We start from the raw sequence: 23,320 nt of genomic DNA, 5'->3' as shown, positions 1-23,320 counted from the left end.
ACAACAAAGTACCCACAGTTAAATCATTCAAATGTATACCTAAATTAGCATTCTTGATTTCAAAAGCCAGGTCATTTATATAAAGAGAAAACAAAGTAGGGGACAGGACATCACCCTGTTATACACCAAAGGGGGTTCTAAATCAGTCAGTTTGAAAATCATTTACCTGAACACATGCAACTGAGGAACTATACAGTGACTTTAGAGCTTGATAGAATTTACCATCCACACCTCCTTTTAAAAGTTTTAAGGCAAGCAGATCTCTATTTACCAAATCAAAAGCCTTTTGGAAATCCACAAAACAAACAAAAGTAGATTTATTTTCTTCAATTCTTGTCCTGACAATTGTTGAAATTGTATGAATATGATCAATGCAGGCTCGACTCCTTCTGAACCCATTCTGTTCATCAACTAAATATTCCTCTGTGTCCAGATACTCGGTCAGCGTAGCATTCAAAATACTACTATACAATTTATACACTGTGCTAAGAAGGCTGATTCCCCTGTAATTGAGTGGTATCCTAGGGTCATTCTTAGATGACTTTGGGATAGGTTTGATAATAGACTTATACCACATGGAAGGAACAATACTGTGTTTAAAACAAAACCTAAACAAACAGAAAAGTATGTTTAAAAATGTAATCACAAACATAACGTGAGTGACATCAACATTTTGTCATGTTTGATGTGTGCTGTAAATGTTGACATGGAATACAAATTGTAATGACTCAAACAGGTAATATGTTAAAGAAGAAGGTGACACAAACACTGTGTTGTGTGAGGCAGTCCGTGCACAGTATATGTGTACAATAATGTGACTTCAGTTCCGGCCCGTGGCATAGGCAGTATAGGCAAATGCTAAGGGTGCCGTCCATCTAGGGGGGAAGAAAAAACAAAAGGTGCAACTTTCAATATTTTTATACTAAAACTAGTTGGTGCTATTATTTCTTAGTATGAACAAAATAAACCTTTAAATACTTTATTAAGCCCCCCCACTGATTAGACTCTACCTGCTCTCTGAGAGATGGTTGAGTTTTCTGACGTCACCCCAGAAACTATTAACAATGTCAAAACGACCAAAACTTTCCAGTGCCCAGGGAAGGAAAAAAGAAAAGAAGACAGAGGTACAGTAAAGATGATGTCATGACATGATTTGTCTGTTGCAGAATGATAGTAACCTTTTAGCCTAACACGGTTTGCTACTCAATGAATAGCGTTAGCTCGTTTTAACGTCAGCTACTAGCAGACGATGTCAACGGAGTGACTGAGATTGAAGCTTCATGAAGGAGAAGGGCAAGAGGTCATGTTCACCATTAATGTCACATATTTCTTATTCCTCTAATTCTTAAATATTCAGTGGTATTACTTTCATCTCCTTGGTTTAATGTAACTATAAATCATATTAATGAGAATATGTTCTGTATGTAAAATCTATCTGCAAAGTAACTAGTAACTACCTGCTGCATCTGAAAATGAGGCTGATGAAAGCTGTGAGAGTGAACCAAAACAGTAAAGTTGGGGCTGTAAATTCAACAGTATATGTTAAAAGACACTAACAAGACTAACAGTCACAGCCAGGATGGGAAAAGGGAGGGTGAAGCGAGTGAGTTGCAATCTGCAACTACAATGCTAGATGCCACTTAATCTTCCACACTGAACCTCTAATTCCTGAATACAGTTCAGCTGTTGAGTTATCTATACATTATGTACTGACAGTGGCACACAGTACAGCCATTACACAGTCAACAGTGTGGTACAAGTCCTTCAAGAGAATTTCACATTTATTTAAAGACACATCAAATGTACCCTGTGGTATCAAGTTGACTTGTCATCGTCTAGTTTCTGAAATTACTCAATGATGTTTCAATGCTGAACATGTTTCTGTTAATGTGATGAAATACGTGTTGAAAGCATTAGGTTTGTCAGTGTGTGGTTGATGAGTTAAAGTGGGTAAAAGAGAAGCGGTGGAAGATGTGCTGAAAAGGAAGTTGGTCATTGTTAGTGTCAGAAAATGCATAAATTAAAGTATTACTGTAGTTCTATGTATCCTAAAAAACAAAATTTTAAAAGAGATGACTTAGCTCACAGTACCTGACGTTTATATTTTTATATTTCTTAATATGTCACTATTGTGATTAATGTAATATGTAATAAAAGAAAATCACTCATACAGGCTCTCAGTGAGTCATGTGATAAAAACAATATTTAAAAATAAATAATGAGCTCACCTTGTAGAGCTGGCGACCATGTACCGAGTTGCTGCAGCGGCCCAGGGTTCGAATCCGACCTGCGGCCCTTTGCTGCGTGTCATTCCCTCTCTCTCTATCCCCCTTTCCTGTCTATCTTCAGCTGTCACTATCAACAAAGGCATTAAAAGGCCAAAAAATACATTTAAAATAAATAAATATATAATGATGAAGTCTTTTTCACCCTAATAAGGTTAAGATGCAACAAAAGCTGACTTCCTCACTCACAGGGTGCGAACAGGAAGAGTGAAGATTTCTGATTTTAATCATGTGATATCTAGTTTAAAACAACAAGTCTGTTTGCTTTTATGTTACAGCGGCTTAGCAGGGAAGACTGTTACTGGGTCTGTTGCAGTTCTGCTGAAATTCACAGATTGTCTGATTTTAAAACTAATTGTTTCTCCGGTTTATCTGCAGGCTCGTTTGGTAAGGTCAAATGTTACTGCTTTTTATGTTTGAACTTTTTAACCCAGAGAGTTTTTATTTTGCTGCTTTTCATGAACTCCACTGAAAAAGACATGATATATTTTATTTGTTGGGTTTTGTTTTAGCAGAAATGATCCTCAAAGAAATGAGAAGTTTCTTCAGCAACATTTTATTTGAACTATGATATCATAAACTCAGACTGGATCATTCTGATTTTATATTGAAACTGTTTTCAGAGCAACTCTGCAGATATTATTCATCACTACTTATAACACAGTAACATCTGGTTGGACATGGCAAGTTCCTGGTTTGAATGTGTGAATCTGAGGTTGCTTTAAAACAACATGAAAGATTTGTTTAAAAGATGTTTTGATTCAAATATTGAAAAGTAACTTTATTTCAGATCCAGGTGATGAGTGTGATTGCAGTCCTGTCTGTGAATATGGTGACAGCCAACATGTTACTGAGTGTCTTCTTTCTTTCAGGTGAGCTGTTTGTTCAGTCACTTTTATTTGGAGACGTTAATCATTTACAGTTTGGACTTCATTTAGAAACAAAGCAGAAAGACCAGTGCAGATAGAGTTACCTTTTCCAACTGTTCATGTCCTGACTGCAAAGTGAAATGTTTTATATAGAAATTGTTAACAGGACAGGGGAAAAGACCAGCATGCAACACACTGCTGATTTGTTTATCATGAACTTTCTCTTCATGCTGATTTTTTCCACATTTTGTTCATCATGAGTCTGATTTTACAGGTGCTTTGGCTGATTGTCTTCAGAGATCAAACCTCTTAATTACTGCACCACAGAAGATGGAAGCACTGAGTGGATCTTGTTTGCAAATCCCATGTAACCTTAGAGCTAAACCAGAACAAGAGTTTAACAGCAGCAGAGAAACCTTTGGAGTTTGGATTAAGACTGACTACAGATTTGGCCTCAATCCAAACAATGTGATTTTCAACAGTAGTAAGACAGTTAACACGTATCCAATGAATATTACTGGAAACCTGAGTCAGAAAAACTGCACCACTCTGTTTTCCAGTTTAATCACAAATTATACAGACACATACTACTTCAGAATTGAGACTAAACCATTCAGAGCAACAGCTGAATGTGATCCTCTTCAAATAACAGTTAAAGGTAAGAGAGCTTTGTTTCTTTCAGTCAGTCTATAATGTTATTGTTTAGAATAAAAAGTGAAATCAGTTACAGTTTTGGTCTAAACAGCACACTTGATCAATTTGGAGGTTTTTCACTTTATCATGAATTTAAATTCTGATTAAACAATGAGTCTATTGTTACAGTTTGATATTAAAATGATCGAATGTTGGGACACCGAAAAGCAGAACAAACTGTTATTTATACTTTATGCCGTTTCAGTACAGAAGTATCAGCTTCATCTGTTTGTTTAAACCTTTAGATTCTCCTCCGAGCCCCAGAATTGAGATCTCAGGTGATCTGAAGGAGAAGCAGTCAGTCACTATAACCTGCTCAGCTTTCACTCCCTGTCCACACTCACCTCCTAAACTCACCTGGAATCTCCAAAAAAACTCTCACAACCACACAGAAGAAAACACAGATGGAACCTTCACAACTAAAATCCAGGAGAGCTTCACTCTGTCAGACCAACATGATGGATACAACATCACCTGTTCTGTCAGATATCCTGTGAATGAAGGAAAAGATAACAAGACAGCAGAGGAGAGAAAGACTCTCAGTGTTTCATGTAAGACAACCAGAGTTTGTTATTGGATCCTGTCAACACATGATGATTCATGGGATATCAGCTGATTTTTAATGAGTAAAGTTAATCTCACATTTTCCTCAGATGCTCCTGAAAACACCTCAGTGTCCATCAGTCCATCAGGTTTGGTGTCAGCAGGTAGCTGGGTGAACCTGACCTGCTCCAGCAGAGCCAAGCCTCCCGTCAGCCGCTTCACCTGGTTCAAGAACAGCAAAGATGGACCCATGATTGTATCTGAAGGACCGTTTTACAGCTTCAATATGACAGATGGAGGAGTTTATTACTGTGTGGCAATGAATGATTTTGGTGCTCAGGCATCATCATGGATTCATTTAAACAGTGCAGGTAAATGTCAAACTGAATCTTATTATATAATTACTTTCCTCTTTTCTTTTTATCTTCTTTCTCTCAGCTGTATTGTAGTTTCTTTGTTTTAGTACCTCGCACTTTTTCTGCATATGTATGAATTTCTATACAATTAAACTTGACCTAGATGTTAAAAGAGAGACTCCAACGATGGTTACCCATCTACAATTGGGTTCAGCTGTCAGAGGGATCATTGTTGTCATTCTCATCTGCACTGCTCTCTGTGTTTGGTAAGTATCACAAATTAAAGGATGTGACACAATAAACTCTCTGTCCCTGAAGTTTTAACTAAACGTACGTTCATGGTGAGAGCATGGATGAGGATGTGATCTGTCAGTTTTGTTTATTTCTGTACCAACACATTCCTCACATTTACATTTTTGTACTGATTAAAGTGGTTGACTCTGAAACTCTCAAAAGAGAACAAAAGTTGTTGTTCAGACCACCTGTTCTGTGATTTACTGTCCTCCTTTAGTTTCATCACCAATCTCTACCAATTGTATTTTAATCTGTATGTTTTTATGCATCCAATAATGCTGTTTCCCATCAGTCCTTACTTCTATCATCTATTTAACCTGAAACACAGTATAATTATTCTGACAGCTCTCTAATGTCTTCCAGGTGGTTTAAGTGGAAACATCAAACTCCACAACAGACTCAGGTGGGAAAATACTAACCTTCATTGTACTGAACTGTTTGTTTGAAGTATTTTACAGTGACTCTGTCTGATATATATGAAAGCATCAGTCTCAACAATCAGTAGACAGTGTTTGAGAGGTTACTGAGTGGGACAAATATTAACAAAAACAACAAATGGAATTAAACAACCTGTTAGCAACACCCTGACACTGTGATTGGAAACTTTAAAGTAATCCCAGTCCAAAACTGCACAACCCACAGTAGACTGTGTAGTTTCAGTTTAAATCTGTATCTAAAAAGTATCTAAAGTTGGAGCACATTTGATATTATCAGCAAGTTGGTTTCATCTGTTTACAGGATGTTTCTGACTTGAGGCATGAGCTGTTTCCTAAAAGATAAAGAGACCTATATTTTCTACACGCATATCAGGAACATATTTTTGCCTGGTTTTTTTAAGTGATTTATAAACCAGCAGCAACTATTTAAATTGTATTAGCTAACTGGAAACCAGTGTGAAGATTTAACCCAGTTGCACATGCAGTTTATTAAGTACATATTTATGCATCACAACATTAAACACACATTAGTGAATAAATATATGTAACTTCCAGGCAGCTGTTGAGTATCAATAAGAATTGATAAAGCTAACATTAGTTGGCTAATATATGTATGACCAGTTTGAGTGAAGAGTATCAGCTGTGAGGGATAGCTAGTCAACATATCAAACCTCACACTAAAATGGTATTTAATAACTGTTAACTGGTAAATTTATGAATTTCATTTAACATAAATAAGACTATATGCATCATATTACAAAAGCATATACCATTAACTATATTCAGAACAAATGTTTAACCTGAGTCAGGATTCAGATTGATGTTTTCAGATGTTTGTGTGCCAAAGTGAAATTTAGATTGATCTGTGATGATTTAATCTGGAAGGATCCAGCTCACAACAATTCTTATTTGATTCATTTTTCAGAGTCAAAGAGGTGAAGAGCTTTCTCTTCAAATGCCAGTCAGCACAAATTAAGAAAACATCCATTATGGAGAGATTGACTTTCGAAGAGGAGACCTGAACCGTCCTCTGACTCAGTGCGGACAGTGGACAGCGAGGAAACTATGCACAGGGAAATTGAGCCATCAAACAGATTAACTCACACTGCTGATGGTCCAGAGGATCTCTACGCTCAAGTGAAGAAATAATAAATGAGTACTGTGTTGTGATCACACTTGGGTTGGATTCATAATCTACCTTTATTTTGTAATTTTACCACATGTTTTATGTCAGTTAATGAAGAAAAGTCAGTGGAGACTAGACAGGAAAATGTTTACTGCTCACAGTTAAATAAATTAAACTCCACACACTGCAGCTCCGATGGTTTTCTCAGTGATCACATTATCATAGTTCAGATTTATGTACTGACCTCATACAGCTGTTACTGTGTCGTTAGTAATCTGCTTGTGAGATATGTGCAAGTAAAAGTCTCAAAGCTCTGAATAGGAACTAATCTTAATGACATGAGAATGAATTATAGTGAACTTGACACCAGAAGCAGTTCTGTACACACATTACCAGTGTAGTCCAAGATCATATCTACTTTTGAAATGTTTATGTTTATTTTACATTTTATTTTTAACAAGGCATATTGATCTCATTTGCTTTATCTATTGTTTATCCCATTTTCTTACATATTTACTATATTACTTCTAAAATATACACAAGACAGAGTTTCTGCATTTGAAGATATTTATTCATTGCACTGTAATAAAAACGTTGGCATACAACTTCTAAAAATACCTAATAATCTCACTCGCATTTATTGGTCCAACATTTAACATATTGTGTGTAAACATCACCTGAAATCATACAATTTAATCACAAACATAACGAAAGTGACGAGATGAACTAGCATAGTAATTCTCGGGTCCACTGGAAATCTGCTACAATGTTTTGAGTATTTATTGTACATCTGATTAATATATTTTCTAATTTCAAGTTCAATTTAACATAAAGGGCATTTCTTCAGACTCAGTCAATAATGTATTAAAAGAGCTGCTAAAATTCACTTAAAACCTTTCTATGAGTAAAAACGTTCAAACTTGATCTACTCTTTGTCAGAATTTTGCCAAAAAAGATCTTTGGGCTTCAGCTTGTAAACACAGCATCCTAGACACTGTACTGTTAAATATCTCAGAGGCACTACTGGGCCATGTTGATTGTGCTTTAGTACCATGCTAGCTCTTGTGAGTGAATGGAGGTAGTGACAGTATCTACATGACACGTTTGACAACTTCACAGAAATCTAACCTTCATGTTGAGAGTCAAACCTCCCTCCTACCACCAACCCAGCACCAGTCCCTCAGTGTTGCAGCATTAGTGTGAAGTGGTGTCCAAAAGGAAAATTATATTTTAAATTTTTACCTTCCCCCTCAATTCCTTTTCTTACATTTTTTTCTTATAAATTTCCCTTTTAAAAAAGAAAAAAAAAAAAAAAAAATTATTTTTTTAAAAAAAAAAAAAAAAAAAAAATAGTTTGGTTTTTTTTTTTAGGTTTTTATTAAGAATTATTGAATAAGACATACTAAATGTGACCTAAACCATCTTTGACAGAGAGCAGGTACTAGTAATGTCTCATACTAGACTCCATTGTTTGAAAACAAATAGGGATGGGGTATTTCTATGTCACAGGAAAAAAAGTAATTTTTTTAAAAAAAAACTGTTGTACCTGGTTCAGAACTAAATTTTTTGTATGTAACCCGCCGCTCTTTTATGATCTGACCTCAGTGACTCCTCCCTGTTCCTGGAGGAACTTCCTGTCAGTAGGGTTTTAATTGTGCACTCTGTCCTCCAGAGCCTTCAGCTCAGCCTCCACCTGAGCCGGCAGATCAGCTTCAACTTGCTGAGTGAAGTAGGCTCTCAGCTCCTTCGTCTCCTTCTGCCAGAAAGATGTAGGCACATGGAACAGGGCACCCATATCCACCTTGCTGCTCAGACCTTTAGTGTTGATGGCGCCATCTTCTGGCAGCCAGCCAATAATGCTCTTCTTGGCCACCTTGGCCTCCATCTCCCCACCGCAGTGCAGAGCCGGGCCAAAGGAAGGCAATAAAGAACTAGTTATACTAATAGTATTAGTAAAGGTAATGTCCTAATCATTCATTCATCTTAAAGCACCTCATCAATGGGATAACTCTAATATCTGTATTACAAATAATGACACAATACCTAAAACTTAAAGCTTAAAAGTTAGTAAACTACATTGACCTTGAAATTACAAAAAAAAGGACAAAAACTATATAATTTCAGGACTGTCAGGATTTAAAGATTTGATTTATAGTTTTTAAAAATTAAATAGTTTTTAACACAAGAACTTTCTCTGTGCTGCAGGAATGACTTTAATAAAATATGATCTTCTGGCACTGAGTCTCTGTCTGAGCTATGATTAGCAGTGAGTGTACAGTTGCTCCCAGACTGCTCATTTTTTTAACTTTTGTTTCTAACACAGTCTCTCTGGGGCAAATTACACCTGTAAACAATAAGGCTGTCTCCTATGAGCTAGAACAGTGACATTAAATCTGACATTGAAAACAAAACCTGAACTGAAAAGGTAAACATTGCTATTGAAACACTTTTATTGGAAAATGTTGTACTTCCTCTTTTTTGTCTTTTTCCCTCGAGTTTGATTGTTTGTTTGTTTCTCTGGTTATTTGGATTTTTGCTTGTTTTTGGACTCTGTCTCCACCTATCTGGATTTGTTTGCTTATGTTTTCTCGACCTCCTGTGTATCAAACCTTCAATTTGGCAAGTAAAGGCTGTGTGTTTCACATCAAGATCCTGTGTCTTCTGTCATGCATTTGGGTCCTACCGCTTGTAGTTCCACCAATCTTAACAGTACGAACTGGCCAGTGATGGACCCAGCAGACAGTTTTGATCAAGAACTCTATGATTTGTCCGGCACTCTACTATGTATGAAAGCTTGTTGAAGGTCAAGATGGTAGCTCTGAATATGGCATGGAAGGAAGTATCCTCTAAGCCTTCGCTCAAGAGTTCACTACCTGAGTGGGCTGAGGATTTTCTGAGCACCCCTGATTCCCAGCCAGCTAGCATCCAGCATGTCCAGGAAGTCTTCCCAGCTGCCCAGCACTCCAGAAACTCAGCCTGTCTCATCTCTTGGTCGCCATCCAGACCTGCTTCACCCTTCGGTCCTGCCTCCTAGTTGTCTGCCAAAGCTGTTCCCCATAGAGTATCAGCATGCCTCGTCCAGAGTTACTCTGCTCTGTGTTCATATGCGAATTCTCTGGGGAATACATTTATTTTTTTCATTTGGAAACGGTAGCCTTTTGTTAATTATTTTATGTTATTTATTTCTTATTTTTGACCATATTGTCCTTCCCTATTCTGTGCTCTTAAAAACATGATCCAACCGTCTCTTCCAAAATACTGAACACACACACACATTGGGTAATGATATGATCAACCCGCACAAACATTAATAAGTAATTTAAAACAATATCAACAAAGATTTGTGTACTCATCAGTCGAAGGAAAACAATACGTCTGTAAGTTGCAGCGAAGCAGTTGATAACCTTATTGAGGTCCACTTCTTTGGTCCTCCTGGAACTGATGGCCAGCAGAGCCAGATTGCTGGATCAGGCGTCTCAGCTTCTATTCCTTTAACCTGCATAATCTCACAGATGCAGCTGATCTGACAGGCAGGGTCATGGAGTTGCACACAAGTTTATATAAATCAACAAAAGCATTCTTGTGTTAGGGGTGAAAGAGGAGGGGGATAATAATTTAATGATGATGATAATAAAAAGGGAAAGGGTTATTTTTTAACAGAGTTAAAATAAAAACAATCGAGTGGTAAACAGGACTGTGAGTAGCTAAGGAGATTGCACAGAGAACACATTGGGCAGTCTTATGGGTTTTGGCCGCTCGTGGCGTGTCCACTAGGCCTCTCCTCTTCGGCCAACCCAATCTAACGCCGGCGTTTCGACCCATCAGGGACACCTGAGGAGCACAAGACTGCAGCCAGTAAACCAACAAGTAATGCTCTCCACTCTGCTTCATCTTGCTCCTTAGTCGTCTGTATCTCATGTGTCTCTCATTTGTTCCTCCAGACTATCCATTTTGGGTCTCTCTCGTTCCTTCTCCTTCCTGCAGTTCCAGGCTGTTTCCTTCTGCTTCTGTCTCTCCCCGTTGTGCCTGGTATGCCTTTCTTATTTCCGCATTCTGCTGCCTTTGTCCCACCCCTGGACCACCGATTGGTCCACCATGGGCCAACTCTCATCTGCCATTGGTGGGCCCTGCTGTCTGTAAAATAAGCTAAAAGCTGATCAGGTGTAGGAACCAGTGATTAGTCCAATCCGTCCGAATGTCAGGGAGAAAGTACAACATAACACTCAGTTCCAACTTAAAAGCAAGCTCAAAACCACAATCTCATAAACCAAAAATAAAATCAAGCGTAACCACTACAAAAGAAATGCAATAAAAGGTATAAAATATACAATACATAACAGTTAAAACACACAGGGCCCTCTCAGAATGTGACAGCATCAGACAAAAAATGTCAAATCACTCAATTTACTAACCAATCAGGCGATTACTGGGAAAAAACAATGGTTATGTTAGTCTTCTGATGTTTCCAATCGCTCTCTTGGCCCTGTCTGGCTGCTCACCACGAACTCCTGCAGGTGAAGAAGCTGTGCTTTTCTCCTCACCTGGGGCCGCTGCATTTCTGACTGTTGGCCTCAGTCAGTCCTCAATTTCTCGTCTCCAACTTGTGCAGAACGCCGCTGCCTGATTTTTGACAAGCACGTCCAGACGCGAACACATTACCCCTGTGCTGTCGTCACTCCACTGGCTTCCAGTCCATTTTGGAACTGATTTTAAACTTCTGTTGTTTGTTTTTAACGCCATTAATGGCTTGGCCCCCTCTTACTTGTCAGAGATTTTAACTTTTCGCAATTGTGGCAGAGCCCTGCGCTCTTTGGGTCAGCTTCTGTTAGAGGTCCCTAGGTCGAGACTTAAACAGTGGGGCGATCGTTATTTTGCCGTCGCTGCTCCCAGACTGTGGAACAAACTGCCCCCTGACATTCGCACCACTACTGATCTCAGCCTTTTTAAATCGAAGCTTAAGACCCACTTTTTTAGATTAGCATTCAAAGAACCAAATAGAAGTGGTGGGATGTTAGATGTATGCTAGGAATCTGGGACTGAAGCTTGGGCTGAGAGCTTGGAACCTGTGGCTGAGGTTTAGGGACCTTAAGGAAGTCTGTGACCCAAACTGCAATGGAGGACAACTTTTTGGGAGCCAGAGTTCATCTAAAACTGTGTCTGCTCGACCCATGATTGACCTGATCGTTCTGTCACGTTAGATAATGGTGACGTTTAGTAGGTTTTATTCTAAAGGTGAAGATGATGAAGATGGCGATGATGAGGGGAGCGTTGAGGAAATGGCTTACAAATGGTGGCTGGCAGGCAGGCAGGCAGTGGCGTGCACAGACTTTTTGAAGGGCAGGACGGAAAGAAAAAAAAAGGGCACATATAGCGCGTCCTCACCACTGTAGAGGGCACTTTAGCACACGTTTTTCAACAATTGGGCCACGAGGAGGGGTGACCGCTCAGGCACTGAGTAGCTGGAGAACCGGAGTAGATATACTGTTGTGTTGACTGGAGGTAGGTGCATAGACTGAGAGAGTTGATGGTTTCATTGCATATATACTGTGTGGAGCAGAGCTGGAAGGCAGGAGGGAAACCCACGCCCACAACACACAGATAGGAGACACAGGGGAGGGGGAAACACAAGAAAAACACAAGGAAAACACAAAGAAAAGGCAAGGGTACAGCCATGGCCATGACAGCTGTCTCTACCTGTATCTGCCTACAGTTTGGTGCTGAGCAGGTAGTGAACAGTGAATCTAAGAGCTTTTACTTTGACTTTTACTTCTGCATCTGAAAATGAGGCTGATGAAAGCTGTGAGAGTGAACCAAAACAGTAAAGTTAGGGCTGTAAAATCAATAGTATGAGTTACATGGAACTAATAAGACTAACAGTCACAGCCAGGATGGGAAAAGGGAGGGTGAAGCGAGTGAGTTGCAATCTGCAACTACACTGCTAGATGCCACAAAATCTTCCACACTGGACCTTTAATTCCTGAATACAGTTCAGCTGTTATCTATTAAATCAAGTTCTGACAGAGGCACACAGTTCAAACATTACAAACACAGTCAACAGTGCGGTACAAGTCCTTCAAGAGAATATCACATTTATTTAAAGACACATCAAATGTACCCTGTGGTATCAAGTTGACTTGTCATCATCTCACAGTACTCCATAGTGTTTCAGTGCTGAAGATATTTCTGTAAATGAAATAAGTTTTAAAAGCATGAGGTTTGTCAGTGTGTGGTTGATGAGTTAAAGTGGGTAAAAGAGAAGTGGTGGAAGATGTCATGTACAAAGCGCTGAGAAAATGGAGGGAGCTTTAAGTTTACAGAGGAAGTCATTTCAGTGTCAGTAAATGCATGGGTTAAAGTATTACTGTAGTTCTATGTATGCTAAAATGTAAAAATGTTTCTAGTCACCTATATATATGCAATCCAAATACAAAATGACAACAGATTCATCACCTGACCCAGCAGGACCCTCACCAGCTCTGTCTGTTGCTTTAAACACTTAACAAGAAGAAACTCAGCAGGATCATCTAAATCTTTGTCCCCTTTGACTGTCCTCCTTACAATCCATTGTTGTTGTTTTTGTTGTTTTACAATTGAAACAATTGCAAAATAAAATAAAATATACTGCAGAAAAAATAAGACACATGGGTTTGCAGTCAAAACATCACAACACTAGTTTGTTGGGTAAAGTTAATAATAATAGAAAACACTCAAAATAAATAATTAATAATAAATAATATTAACAAAAGCTCCTCGCTCACAGGGTGTGAATAGAAAGGATGAAGAGTTGTTGTAGTTGGATATGTGTAATGTTATTAAAAAGTGTTTTAATTGAGTATTTAAAGTGAACAAAGTATATTAGTCACTCACTTCTCTCATCAGCTTGTTATTACAGAGCAGCAGTGATGAAGTCAGCAAAAACTCTGTGGTACCAACATGTATGAAATAATCTTTGGGTGTTAACAATTAAGACTTTGTTGAGTCATTATGCACAAGGTTCATCAGATATCCTCTTTAGCTCACAAACATCTCATAATTCAATCTTTAATCACCATTAAGATAACAGCCTTTTTTCTTTCTTTTGAACAGTGTTTGAGTACTTTATCTGTTGCTGATAAACCATAGTGACAGGACCAAAGAGAAGTGGGGGGTGTAAAGTGGTTAAGTTGTGAACAGGGCGCTGAGAAACAGCAGAGAACTATAAGTAAAAAGGGAAACTTGTTTTGGTGCTTCTGTGCTTCTGCAGGATGATCATAGTGACTGTAGCCACACAGCTCTCTGCAACAAAATGTCTTCATCATGTGCTCCAGAATGGTGTTTATTGTCTGTGTATTGAATATTTATTCTTTGATGTGGAACACTTTCCTTGTGAAGTTCACAACTCACACCTTCTTCAAATATTATCTCTGATTGAAACTTGCAAAATCAGCTTTACCAGCTCTGTCTGTTAGTATCCATCCATTTCCTGCTGTTTATCCAGGACTGAGTCGCAGTGGCAGCAGGTCTACAGCAGGGTAGACATCGCTCTTCACATGTTCCAGCTCCCTCCTGAATCCTTGTACATTTTATGTATACTGTTCAACTAATCTTAACTACATGAACAGTATCTAGTACAGTAATATGTACTAAAATAAGATGTGCTGAATTTGTGAAAATAATATTTAAGAATACATAATGAACAAGTCTTTTTCACCCTAATAAGGTTAAGATGCAACAAAAGCTGACTTCCTCACTCACAGGGTGCAAACAGGAAGAGCAAAGACTTCTTGTATTTCAGCAGTATTTTAGTCGTGTGATATCTAGTTTGAAACAACAAGTCTGTTTGCTTTTATGTTACAGCGGCTTAGCAGGGAAGTCTGTTACTGGGTCTGTTGTTTCTCCGGTTTATCTGCAGGCTCGTTTGGTAAGGTCAAATGTTACTGCTTTTTATGTTTGAACTTTTTAACCCAGAGAGTTTTTATTTGTTGCTTTTCATGAACTCCACTGAAAAAGACATGATATATTTTATTTGTTGGGTTTTGTTTTAGCAGAAATGATCCTCAAAGAAATGAGAAGTTTCTTCAGCAACATTTTATTTGCACTATAATATCATAAACTCAGACTGGATCATTCTGATTTTATATTGAAACTGTTTTCAGAGCAACTCTGCAGATATTATTCATCACTACTTATAACACAGTAACATCTGGTTGGACATGGCAAGTTCCTGGTTTGAATGTGTGAATCTGAGGTTGCTTTAAAACAACATGAAAGATTTGTTTAAAGGATGCTTTGATTCAAATATTGAAGAGTAACTTTTTTTCAGATCCAGGTGATGAGTGTGATTGCAGTCCTGTCTGTGAAGATGGTGACAGCCAACATGTTACTGAGTGTCTTCTTTCTTTCAGGTGAGCTGTTTGTTCAGTCACTTTTATTTGGAGACGTTAATCATTTACAGTTTGGACTTCATTTAGAAACAAAGCAGAAAGACCAGTGCAGATAGAGTTACTTTTTCCAACTGTTCATGTCCTGACTGCAAAGTGAAATGTTTTATATAGAAATTGTTAACAGGACAGGGAAAAAGACCAGCATGCAACACACTGCTGATTTCTTTATCATGAACTTTCTCTTCATGCTGATTTTTTCCACATTTTGTTCATCATAAGTCTGATTTTACAGGTGCTTTGGCTGATTGCCCTCAGAGGTCAAACCTCTTCATTACTGCACCAAAGAAGATGGAAGCACTGAGTGGATCTTGTTTGCAAATCCCATGTAACTTTAGAGCTGAACCAGAACAAGATTTTAACAGCAGCAGAGAAACCTTTGGAGTTTGGATTAAAACTGACTCAAATATTTGGGATTTTACAAAAAATGTGATTTTCAACAGTAGTAAGACAGTTAACACGTATCCAATGAATATTACTGGAAACCTGAGTCAGAAAAACTGCACCACTCTGTTTTCCAGTTTAATCACAAATTATACGGACAAATACTACTTCAGAATCATGAGACTATGCCTTTCAGAGCAACAGCTGTTTGTGATCCTCTTCAAATAACAGTTAAAGGTAAGAGAGCTTTGTTTCTTTCAGTCAGTCTATAATGTTATTGTTTAGAATAAAAAGTGAAATCAGTTACAGTTTTGGCCTAAACAGCACACTTTATCAATTTGGAGGTTTTTCACTTTACCATGAATTTAAATTCTGATTAAACACTGAGTCTATTGTTACAGTTTGACATTAAAATGATCAAATGTTGGGACACTGAAAAGCAGAACAAACTGTTATTTATACTTTATGCGGTTTCAGTACAGAAGTATCAGCTTCATCTGTTTGATTTAAACCTTTAGATTCTCCTCCGAGCCCCAGAATTGAGATCTCAGGTGATCTGAAGGAGAAGCAGTCTGTCACTATAACCTGCTCAGCTTTCACTCCCTGTCCACACTCCCCTCCTAAACTCACCTGGAATCTCCAACAAGACTCTCACAACCAAATAGAGGAAAACACAGATGGAACCTTCACAACTAAAATCCAGGAGAGCATCACTCTGTCAGACCAACATGATGGATACAACATCACCTGTTCTGTCAGATATCCTGTGAATGAAGGAAAAGATAACAAGACAGCAGAGGAGAGAAAGACTCTCAGTGTTTCATGTAAGACAACCAGAGTTTGTTATTGGATCCTGTCAGCACATGATGATTCATGGGATATCAGCTGATTTTTAATGAATAAAGTTAATCTCACATTTTCCTCAGATGCTCCTAAAGACACCTCAGTGTCCATCAGTCCATCAGGTTTGGTGTCAGCAGGTAGCTGGGTGAACCTGACCTGCTCCAGCAGAGCCAAGCCTCCCGTCAGCCGCTTCACCTGGTTCAAGAACAGCAAAGATGGACCCATGATTGTATCTGAAGGACCGTTTTACAGCTTCAATGTGACAGATGGAGGAGATTATTACTGTGTGGCTACAAATGATCTTGGTAATCAGTCGTCATCATGGATTCATTTAAACAGTGCAGGTAAATGTCAAACTGAATCTTATTATATAACTAGAAAATTCCTAAAGAAATTTTGATTGTGCCTTGCTCTGGCCCATATGTTACTACCATGTCTTGCTCTCTAGCACGCTAGCGTTAGCATATTAATGCCATGTAATCCTCCCTATAGCATATTGATAACCTGTCATCCTCCTTAGCTAGCTAGCTAGAGCTAGCACACATAAACACATTAACTAATCGCTAGCTTTGGTTAAGGTGTTTATGTGTGTTATTCTCCTGAAGGAGTGCTAGCGCTAGCTTATTAATGCCTTGTCAGCCTCTGTAGCTAGCTATGTGTGTGTGTGTGTGTGTGTGTGTGTGTGTGTGTGTGTGTGAGAGGCAGGCTTTGGTTGTCATGGCAATCAGGAGAGGCCACAGCAGCTGCGCACTCTCTCTGTCTCTAACTCCTCAGAGAGACAGAAACATTTAAAATGAATCCCCTCCAACCCATGGCCAGGAACGACCGAAATGAAAACCGAAAAGACCGTGAGCGTCGTCATCTTGTTGACTATAGCACTGCCGTGTTTCAGTGGCTAAAGTTAAAAAATGTGACCTGGGGAGATTGAGAGAGAAGAGGTTCAACAAGCTCCTTTCAAAATTCCTCCTCTGCATTTAACATGGTAGTAGATGGGGCCGTGAGAGGGTGTTGCTGGCGCATCAGTGCATCTCCCGCCAAAACAATTTGTCTGACAGCTTCGGCAGTGGTATCACTGCGACCCCAAAGAATTTACCTACGTTTCTATCTACAAATTATTTCTGTAGAGTGATATTTGTGGCCTTGAGAGCAGTTTACAAATTTATTTTCCCACAAATTTTTCTCTCTCCCCACACTCTAGCGGTGATGTCACGCACTCTGGCAGTTGAAGATTCTCGCAATACACACCCATTCATTTTTTGGACCGGTTTTTGGCGATTTATCGGTAAACTGTTTAGCACTAATGTCCTCACCGAGCCACACGTTTTGATACCTTTTTTGTGTATGTGCGACCAAAACTGCGGGAGGAGTAGCGCGCCCGAAAAAAGGTACGGAAGAATAATAATTTTATTAAGCCCGAGGAATAATAGTATTGTGCTTTTCAAGGCACAATAATTACTTTCTTCTTTTCTGTTTGTCTTCTTTCTTGCAGCTGTATTGTAGTTTCTTGGTTTTAGTACCTCGCACTTTTTCTGCATATGTATGAATTTATTCTATATAATTAAACTTGACCTAGATGTTAAAAGAGAGACTTCAATGATGGTTACATCAGTATTTTTACAACATTCAACCTTTGTTTCCTTTCAGTCTCCTCTCTAAAATGGGGTTTAGCTGTTGGAGGGATCATTGTTGTCATTCTCATCTGCACTGCTCTCTGTGTTTGGTAAGTATCACAAATTAAAGGATGTGACACAATAAACTCTCTGGCACTGAACTTTTAACTAAACGTACGTTCATGGTGAGAGCATGGATGAGGATGTGATCTGTCAGTTTTGTTTATTTCTGTACCAACAGATTCCTCACATTTACAGTTTTGTACTGATTAAAGTGGTTGACTCTGAAACTCTCAAAAGAGAACAAAAGTTGTTGTTCAGACCACCTGTTCTGTGATTTACTGTCCTCCTTTAGTTTCATCACCAATCTCTACCAATTGTATTTTAATCTGTATGTTTTTATGCATCCATTAATGCTTTTTCCCATCAGTCCTAACTTCTATCATCTATTTAACCTGAAACACAGTATAATTATTCTGACAGCTCTCTAATGTCTTCCAGGTGGTTTAAGTGGAAACATCAAACTCCACAACAGACTCAGGTGGGAAAATACTAACCTTCATTGTACTGAACTGTTTGTTTGAAGTATTTTACAGTGACTCTGTCTGATATATATGAAAGCATCAGTCTCAACAATCAGTAGACAGTGTTTGAGAGGTACGGAGCCCCTAAAGTCCCCAAAAGAAAATATTTTTTATCTTGTGCACACAAGATAATTTACTATAAATTCATATTCATCTCTAATGGCTTCAGATGCACACAGCTGTCATATAATGGAGAGAACTCAGCTTATCAAGTTTTATTTTCACCTCGAAATGTCATACCATGAAATTCTTGCTGCTCTTGCTAAAATCTGAATGTCGGACAGATTCTGTTTAGAGGGGCATGGACACGTTGGTAAAACGGGCGATCTAACCAAACAATGTGTTTGCTTACACTATGGGAGTGGCTTTATGTGGAGGAGGGGTAGCTACAAGACCATAGTGGCTCTAGTGGGCACAACAAATTTCACACGCACTAACTGACATGTAAGGCAGTAACAGTCAGGGGATGGGCTCTTTAAAGTTTACACAGGCTGGAGCACGTGTTAGTAACAGCTAGGGAGGTAACTTTAATTTTTCACAGGGCTGATAGCACGCTGTGGCTCTATCTCAAGTTCTGCTTCTTACTTAGGCTGAAATACATAGCTGAATCAGTCAGGTACAAGATATATGTGTCACAGGGCCGGTGGCACGCTGTGTCTTAATTAAAAGGAGGAGCACTTTAATTTACAGCAAATGAAGACAGTTTGAATAGCTTGCATTGAATATGTCTGATTCGAATGCTGAACCAAATTCTTGTTTTTCATACAGTGTAGGTTTAGCTTGGAATAGCTAGCAACAATAGTAAACTCAAAATGAATATTCTCAAATTCCTTAATTTGATGAATAAATAAATTTCACCACAAAGTACTTGTTTATAAGTACAGCTTGATGTCTACTGCGGTGTCAGACTAGTGGAACTAGCCAAAATTTGCATATTGGCCAAAAGTACATAAAACATTAATATTGTGGGCGTGCCAGGAGTTTTATCACCTGGACATCGTGCATCATCAAGTTGTCTCAGGTTACAGTCCCAGAAAGTGACTGAATGAGGTGACAGGAAGTGACCCGTCACAATAAATATCCAGTTAAACCACACCAAATGAACAAGTTCATGTTTAAATGTCCCCTTTGACCCAACAGGAACCATAGTCATTTGGATCTGGTTGTCATCTACTTTGTTTGAATAATAGAGACACAAGAATTGGAATTGGAAGAAAAGACCTGAACATAGTGAGGATTGTTCCAAAGAATCCTATCCATTTTATACTCAACAATATTTAAGGTTGCACTGTAATCCAGCAGCATCAGAACAAATGTTTAACCTGAGTCAGGATTCAGATTGATGTTTTCAGATGTTTGTGTGCCAAAGTGAAATTTAGATTGATCTGTGATGATTTAATCTGGAAGGATCCAGCTCACAACATTTCTTATTTGATTCATTTTTCAGAGTCAAAGAGGTGAAGAGCTTTCTCTTCAAATGCCAGTCAGCACAAGTGAAGAAAACATCCATTATGGAGAGATTGACTTTTCGAAGAGGAGACCTGAACCGTCCTCTGACTCAGTGCAGGACAGTGGACAGCAGCAGGATTCGCTGTATGCACAGGTCAAAGTGTCTGAGCCATCAAACAGATTAACTCACACTGCTGATGGTCCAGAGGATCTCTACGCTCAAGTTAAGAAATAATAAATGAGTACTGTTTTGTGATCACACTTGGGTTGGTTTCATAATCTACCTTTATTTTGTAATTTTACCACATGTTTTATGTCACTTAATGAAGAAAGTAAGTGGAGACTAGACAGGAAAATGTTTACTGCTCACAGTTAAATAAAAGGAAACTCCACACACTGCAGCTCAGATGGTTTTCTCAGTAATCACATTATCATAGTTCAGATTTATGTACTGACCTCATACAGCTGTTACTGTGTGGTTAGTAATCTGCTTGTGAGATATGTGCAAGTAAAAGTCTCAAAGCTCTGAATAGGAACTAATCTTAATGACATGAGAATGAATTATAGTGAACTTGACACCAGAAGCAGTTCTGTACACACATTACCAGTGTAGTCCAAGATCATATCTACTTTTGAAATGTTAATGTTTATTTTACATTTTATTTTTAATAAGGCATATTGATCTCATTTGCTTTATCTATTGTGTATCCCATTTTCTTACATATTTACTATATTACTTCTAAAATGAACATGAGACAGAGTTTCTGCATTTGAAGATATTTATTCATTGCACTGTAATAAAAACGTTGGCATACAACTTCTAAAAATACCTAATAATCTCACTCGCATTTATTGGTCCAACATTTCACATATTGTGTGTAAACATCACCTGAAATCATACAATTTAATCACAAACATAACGAAAGTGACGAGATGAACTAGCATAGTAATTCTCGGGTCCACTGGAAATCTGCTACAATGTTTTGAGTATTTATTGTACATCTGATTAATCTATTTTCTAATATCAAGTTCAGTTTAACATGAAGGGCATTTCTTCAGACTCAGTCAATAATGTATTAAAAGAGCTGCTAAAATTCACTTAAAACCTTTCTATGAGTAAAAACGTTCAAACTTGATCTACTCTTTGTCAGAATTTTGCCCAAAAAAGATCTTTGGGCTTCAGCTTGTAAACACAGCATCCTAGACACTGTACTGTTAAATATCTCAGAGGCACTACTGGGCCATGTTGATTGTGCTTTAGTACCATGCTAGCTCTTGTGAGTGAATGGAGGTAGTGACAGTATCTACATGACACGTTTGACAACTTCACAGAAATCTAACCTTCATGTTGAGAGTCAAACCTCCCTCCTACCACCAACCCAGCACCAGTCCCTCAGTGTTGCAGCATTAGTGTGAAGTGGTTAAAACCCTACTGACAGGAAGTTCCTCCCTGTTCCTGGAGGAACTTCCTGTCAGTAGGGTTTTAATTGTGCACTCTGTCCTCCAGAGCCTTCAGCTCAGCCTCCACCTGAGCCGGCAGATCAGCTTCAACTTGCTGAGTGAAGTAGGCTCTCAGCTCCTTCGTCTCCTTCTGCCAGAAAGATGTAGGCACATGGAACAGGGCACCCATATCCACCTTGCTGCTCAGACCTTTAGTGTTGATGGCGCCATCTTCTGGCAGCCAGCCGATAATGCTCTTCTTGGCCACATTGTCCTCCATCTCCCCACCGCAGAGCAGAGCCGGGCCAGAGGAAAGCAATGAAGAACTAGGTAAAGTAATAGTATTAGTAAAGGTAATGTCATTATTATCCATTCATCTTAAGGCACCTCATCAATGGGATAACTCTAATATCTGTATTACAAATAATGACACAATACCTAAAACTTAAAGCTTAAAAGTTAGTAAACTACATTGACCTTGAAATTATAAAAAAAGGACAAAAAATATATAATTTCAGGATTGTCAGGATTTAAAGATTTGATTTATAGTAGTTGAAAATTGTTACACAAGAACTTTCTCTGTGCTGCAGGAATGACTTTAATAAAATATGATCTTCTGGCACTGAGTCTCTGTCTGAGCTATGATTAGCAGTGAGTGTACAGTTGCTCCCAGACTGCTCATTTTTTTAACTTTTGTTTCTAACACAGTCTCTCTGGGGCAAATTACACCTGTAAACAATAAGGCTGTCTCCTATGAGCTAGAACAGTGACATTAAATCTGACATTGAAAACAAAACCTGAACTGAAAAGGTAAACATTGCTATTGAAACACTTTTATTGGAAAATGTTGTACTTCCTCTTTTTTGTCTTTTTCCCTCGAGTTTGATTGTTTGTTTCTCTGGTTATTTGGATTTTTGCTTGTTTTTGGACTCTGTCTCCACCTATCTGGATTTGTTTGCTTATGTTTTCTCGACCTCCTGTGTACCAAACCTTCAATTTGGCAAGTAAAGGCTGTGTGTTTCACATCAAGATCCTGTGTCTTCTGTCATGCATTTGGGTCCTACCGCTTGTAGTTCCACCAATCTTAACAGTACGAACTGGCCAGTGATGGACCCAGCAGACAGTTTTGATCAAGAACTCTATGATTTGTCCGGCACTCTACTATGTATGAAAGCTTGTTGAAGGTCAAGATGGTAGCTCTGAATATGGCATGGAAGGAAGTATCCTCTAAGCCTTCGCTCAAGAGTTCACTACCTGAGTGGGCTGAGGATTTTCTGAGCACCCCTGATTCCCAGCCAGCTAGCATCCAGCATGTCCAGGAAGTCTTCCCAGCTGCCCAGCACTCCAGAAACTCAGCCTGTCTCATCTCTTGGTCGCCATCCAGACCTGCTTCACCCTTCGGTCCTGCCTCCTAGTTGTCTGCCAAAGCTGTTCCCCATAGAGTATCAGCATGCCTCGTCCAGAGTTACTCTGCTCTGCGTTCATATGCAAATTCTCTGGGGAATACATTTATTTTTTCATTTGGAAACGGTAGCCTTTTGTTAATTATTTGATGTTATTTATTTCTTATTTTTGACCATATTGTCCTTCCCTATTCTGTGCTCTTAAAAACATGATCCAACCGTCTCTTCCAAAACACTGAACACACACACACATTGGGTAATGGTATGATCAACCCGCACAAACATTAATAAGTCATTTAAAACAATATCAGCAAAGATTCGTGTACTCATCAGTCGAAGGAGAACAATACGTCTGTAAGTTGCAGCGAAGCAGTTGATAACCTTATTGAGGTCCACTTCTTTGGTCCTCCTGGAACTGATGGCCAGCAGAGCCAGATTGCTGGATCAGGCGTCTCGGCTTCTATTCCTTTAACCTGCATAATCTCACAGATGCAGTTGATCTGACAGGCAGGGTCATGGAGTTGCACGCAAGTTTATATAAATCAACAAAAGCATTCTTGTGTTATGGGTGAAAGGGAGGGGGA

The 23,320-nt window shown here is 38.7% G+C and overlaps 2 protein-coding genes and 1 pseudogene across 3 annotated transcripts in view; 2 read left to right on the top strand and 1 right to left on the bottom strand.

Annotated features, from left to right (window-relative positions):
* The first annotated feature begins 2,544 nt into the window (after positions 1-2,544).
* Positions 2,545-20,122, top strand: LOC127369776 (B-cell receptor CD22-like). The gene is made up of 9 exons (XM_051411511.1): positions 2,545-2,672; positions 3,076-3,157; positions 3,429-3,812; positions 4,093-4,398; positions 4,501-4,761; positions 4,910-5,012; positions 5,404-5,443; positions 6,403-6,495; positions 19,986-20,122. The coding sequence occupies exons 2-8, from the start codon at positions 3,085-3,087 to the stop codon at positions 6,451-6,453; spliced, it is 1,218 nt and encodes a 405-aa protein (XP_051267471.1). The 5' UTR covers positions 2,545-2,672; positions 3,076-3,084; the 3' UTR covers positions 6,454-6,495; positions 19,986-20,122.
* The window catches only part of LOC127369772 (B-cell receptor CD22-like), a 22,263-nt pseudogene continuing 13,367 nt past the window's right edge, over positions 14,425-23,320 (top strand).
* Positions 20,655-23,320, bottom strand: part of LOC127369789 (phosphoenolpyruvate carboxykinase [GTP], mitochondrial-like) — an 18,754-nt gene continuing 16,088 nt past the window's right edge. The window contains exons 1-2 of one of the 2 annotated variants that reach the window (XM_051411530.1): positions 22,588-22,969; positions 20,655-21,659 (exon numbers count right to left, since the gene is read on the bottom strand). In XM_051411530.1, the coding sequence (XP_051267490.1) occupies positions 21,377-21,659; positions 22,588-22,646 (342 nt within the window). In that variant the 5' untranslated portion in view covers positions 22,647-22,969 and the 3' untranslated portion in view covers positions 20,655-21,376. Of the gene's footprint in view, positions 21,660-22,587; positions 22,970-23,320 lie in introns of those variants that run through there. The other variant, XM_051411529.1, reaches the window with a different exon arrangement.

The sequence above is a fragment of the Dicentrarchus labrax genome, unplaced genomic scaffold, assembly GCF_905237075.1.
Source record: "Dicentrarchus labrax unplaced genomic scaffold, dlabrax2021, whole genome shotgun sequence".
Classification (NCBI taxonomy): domain Eukaryota; kingdom Metazoa; phylum Chordata; class Actinopteri; family Moronidae; genus Dicentrarchus; species Dicentrarchus labrax.
This window is presented reverse-complemented; position numbering and strand designations above follow the sequence as displayed.

Excerpts from the sequence above, each read along its gene's own strand:
- LOC127369776 (XM_051411511.1), top strand. The coding sequence starts at position 3,085 with ATGAGTGTGATTGCAGTCCTGTCTGTGAATATGGTGACAGCCAACATG. Across the intron at positions 4,399-4,500 it reads AAAGACTCTCAGTGTTTCAT|ATGCTCCTGAAAACACCTCA; the intron begins GTAAGACAACCA and ends CATTTTCCTCAG. Across the intron at positions 5,013-5,403 it reads TGCACTGCTCTCTGTGTTTG|GTGGTTTAAGTGGAAACATC; the intron begins GTAAGTATCACA and ends AATGTCTTCCAG.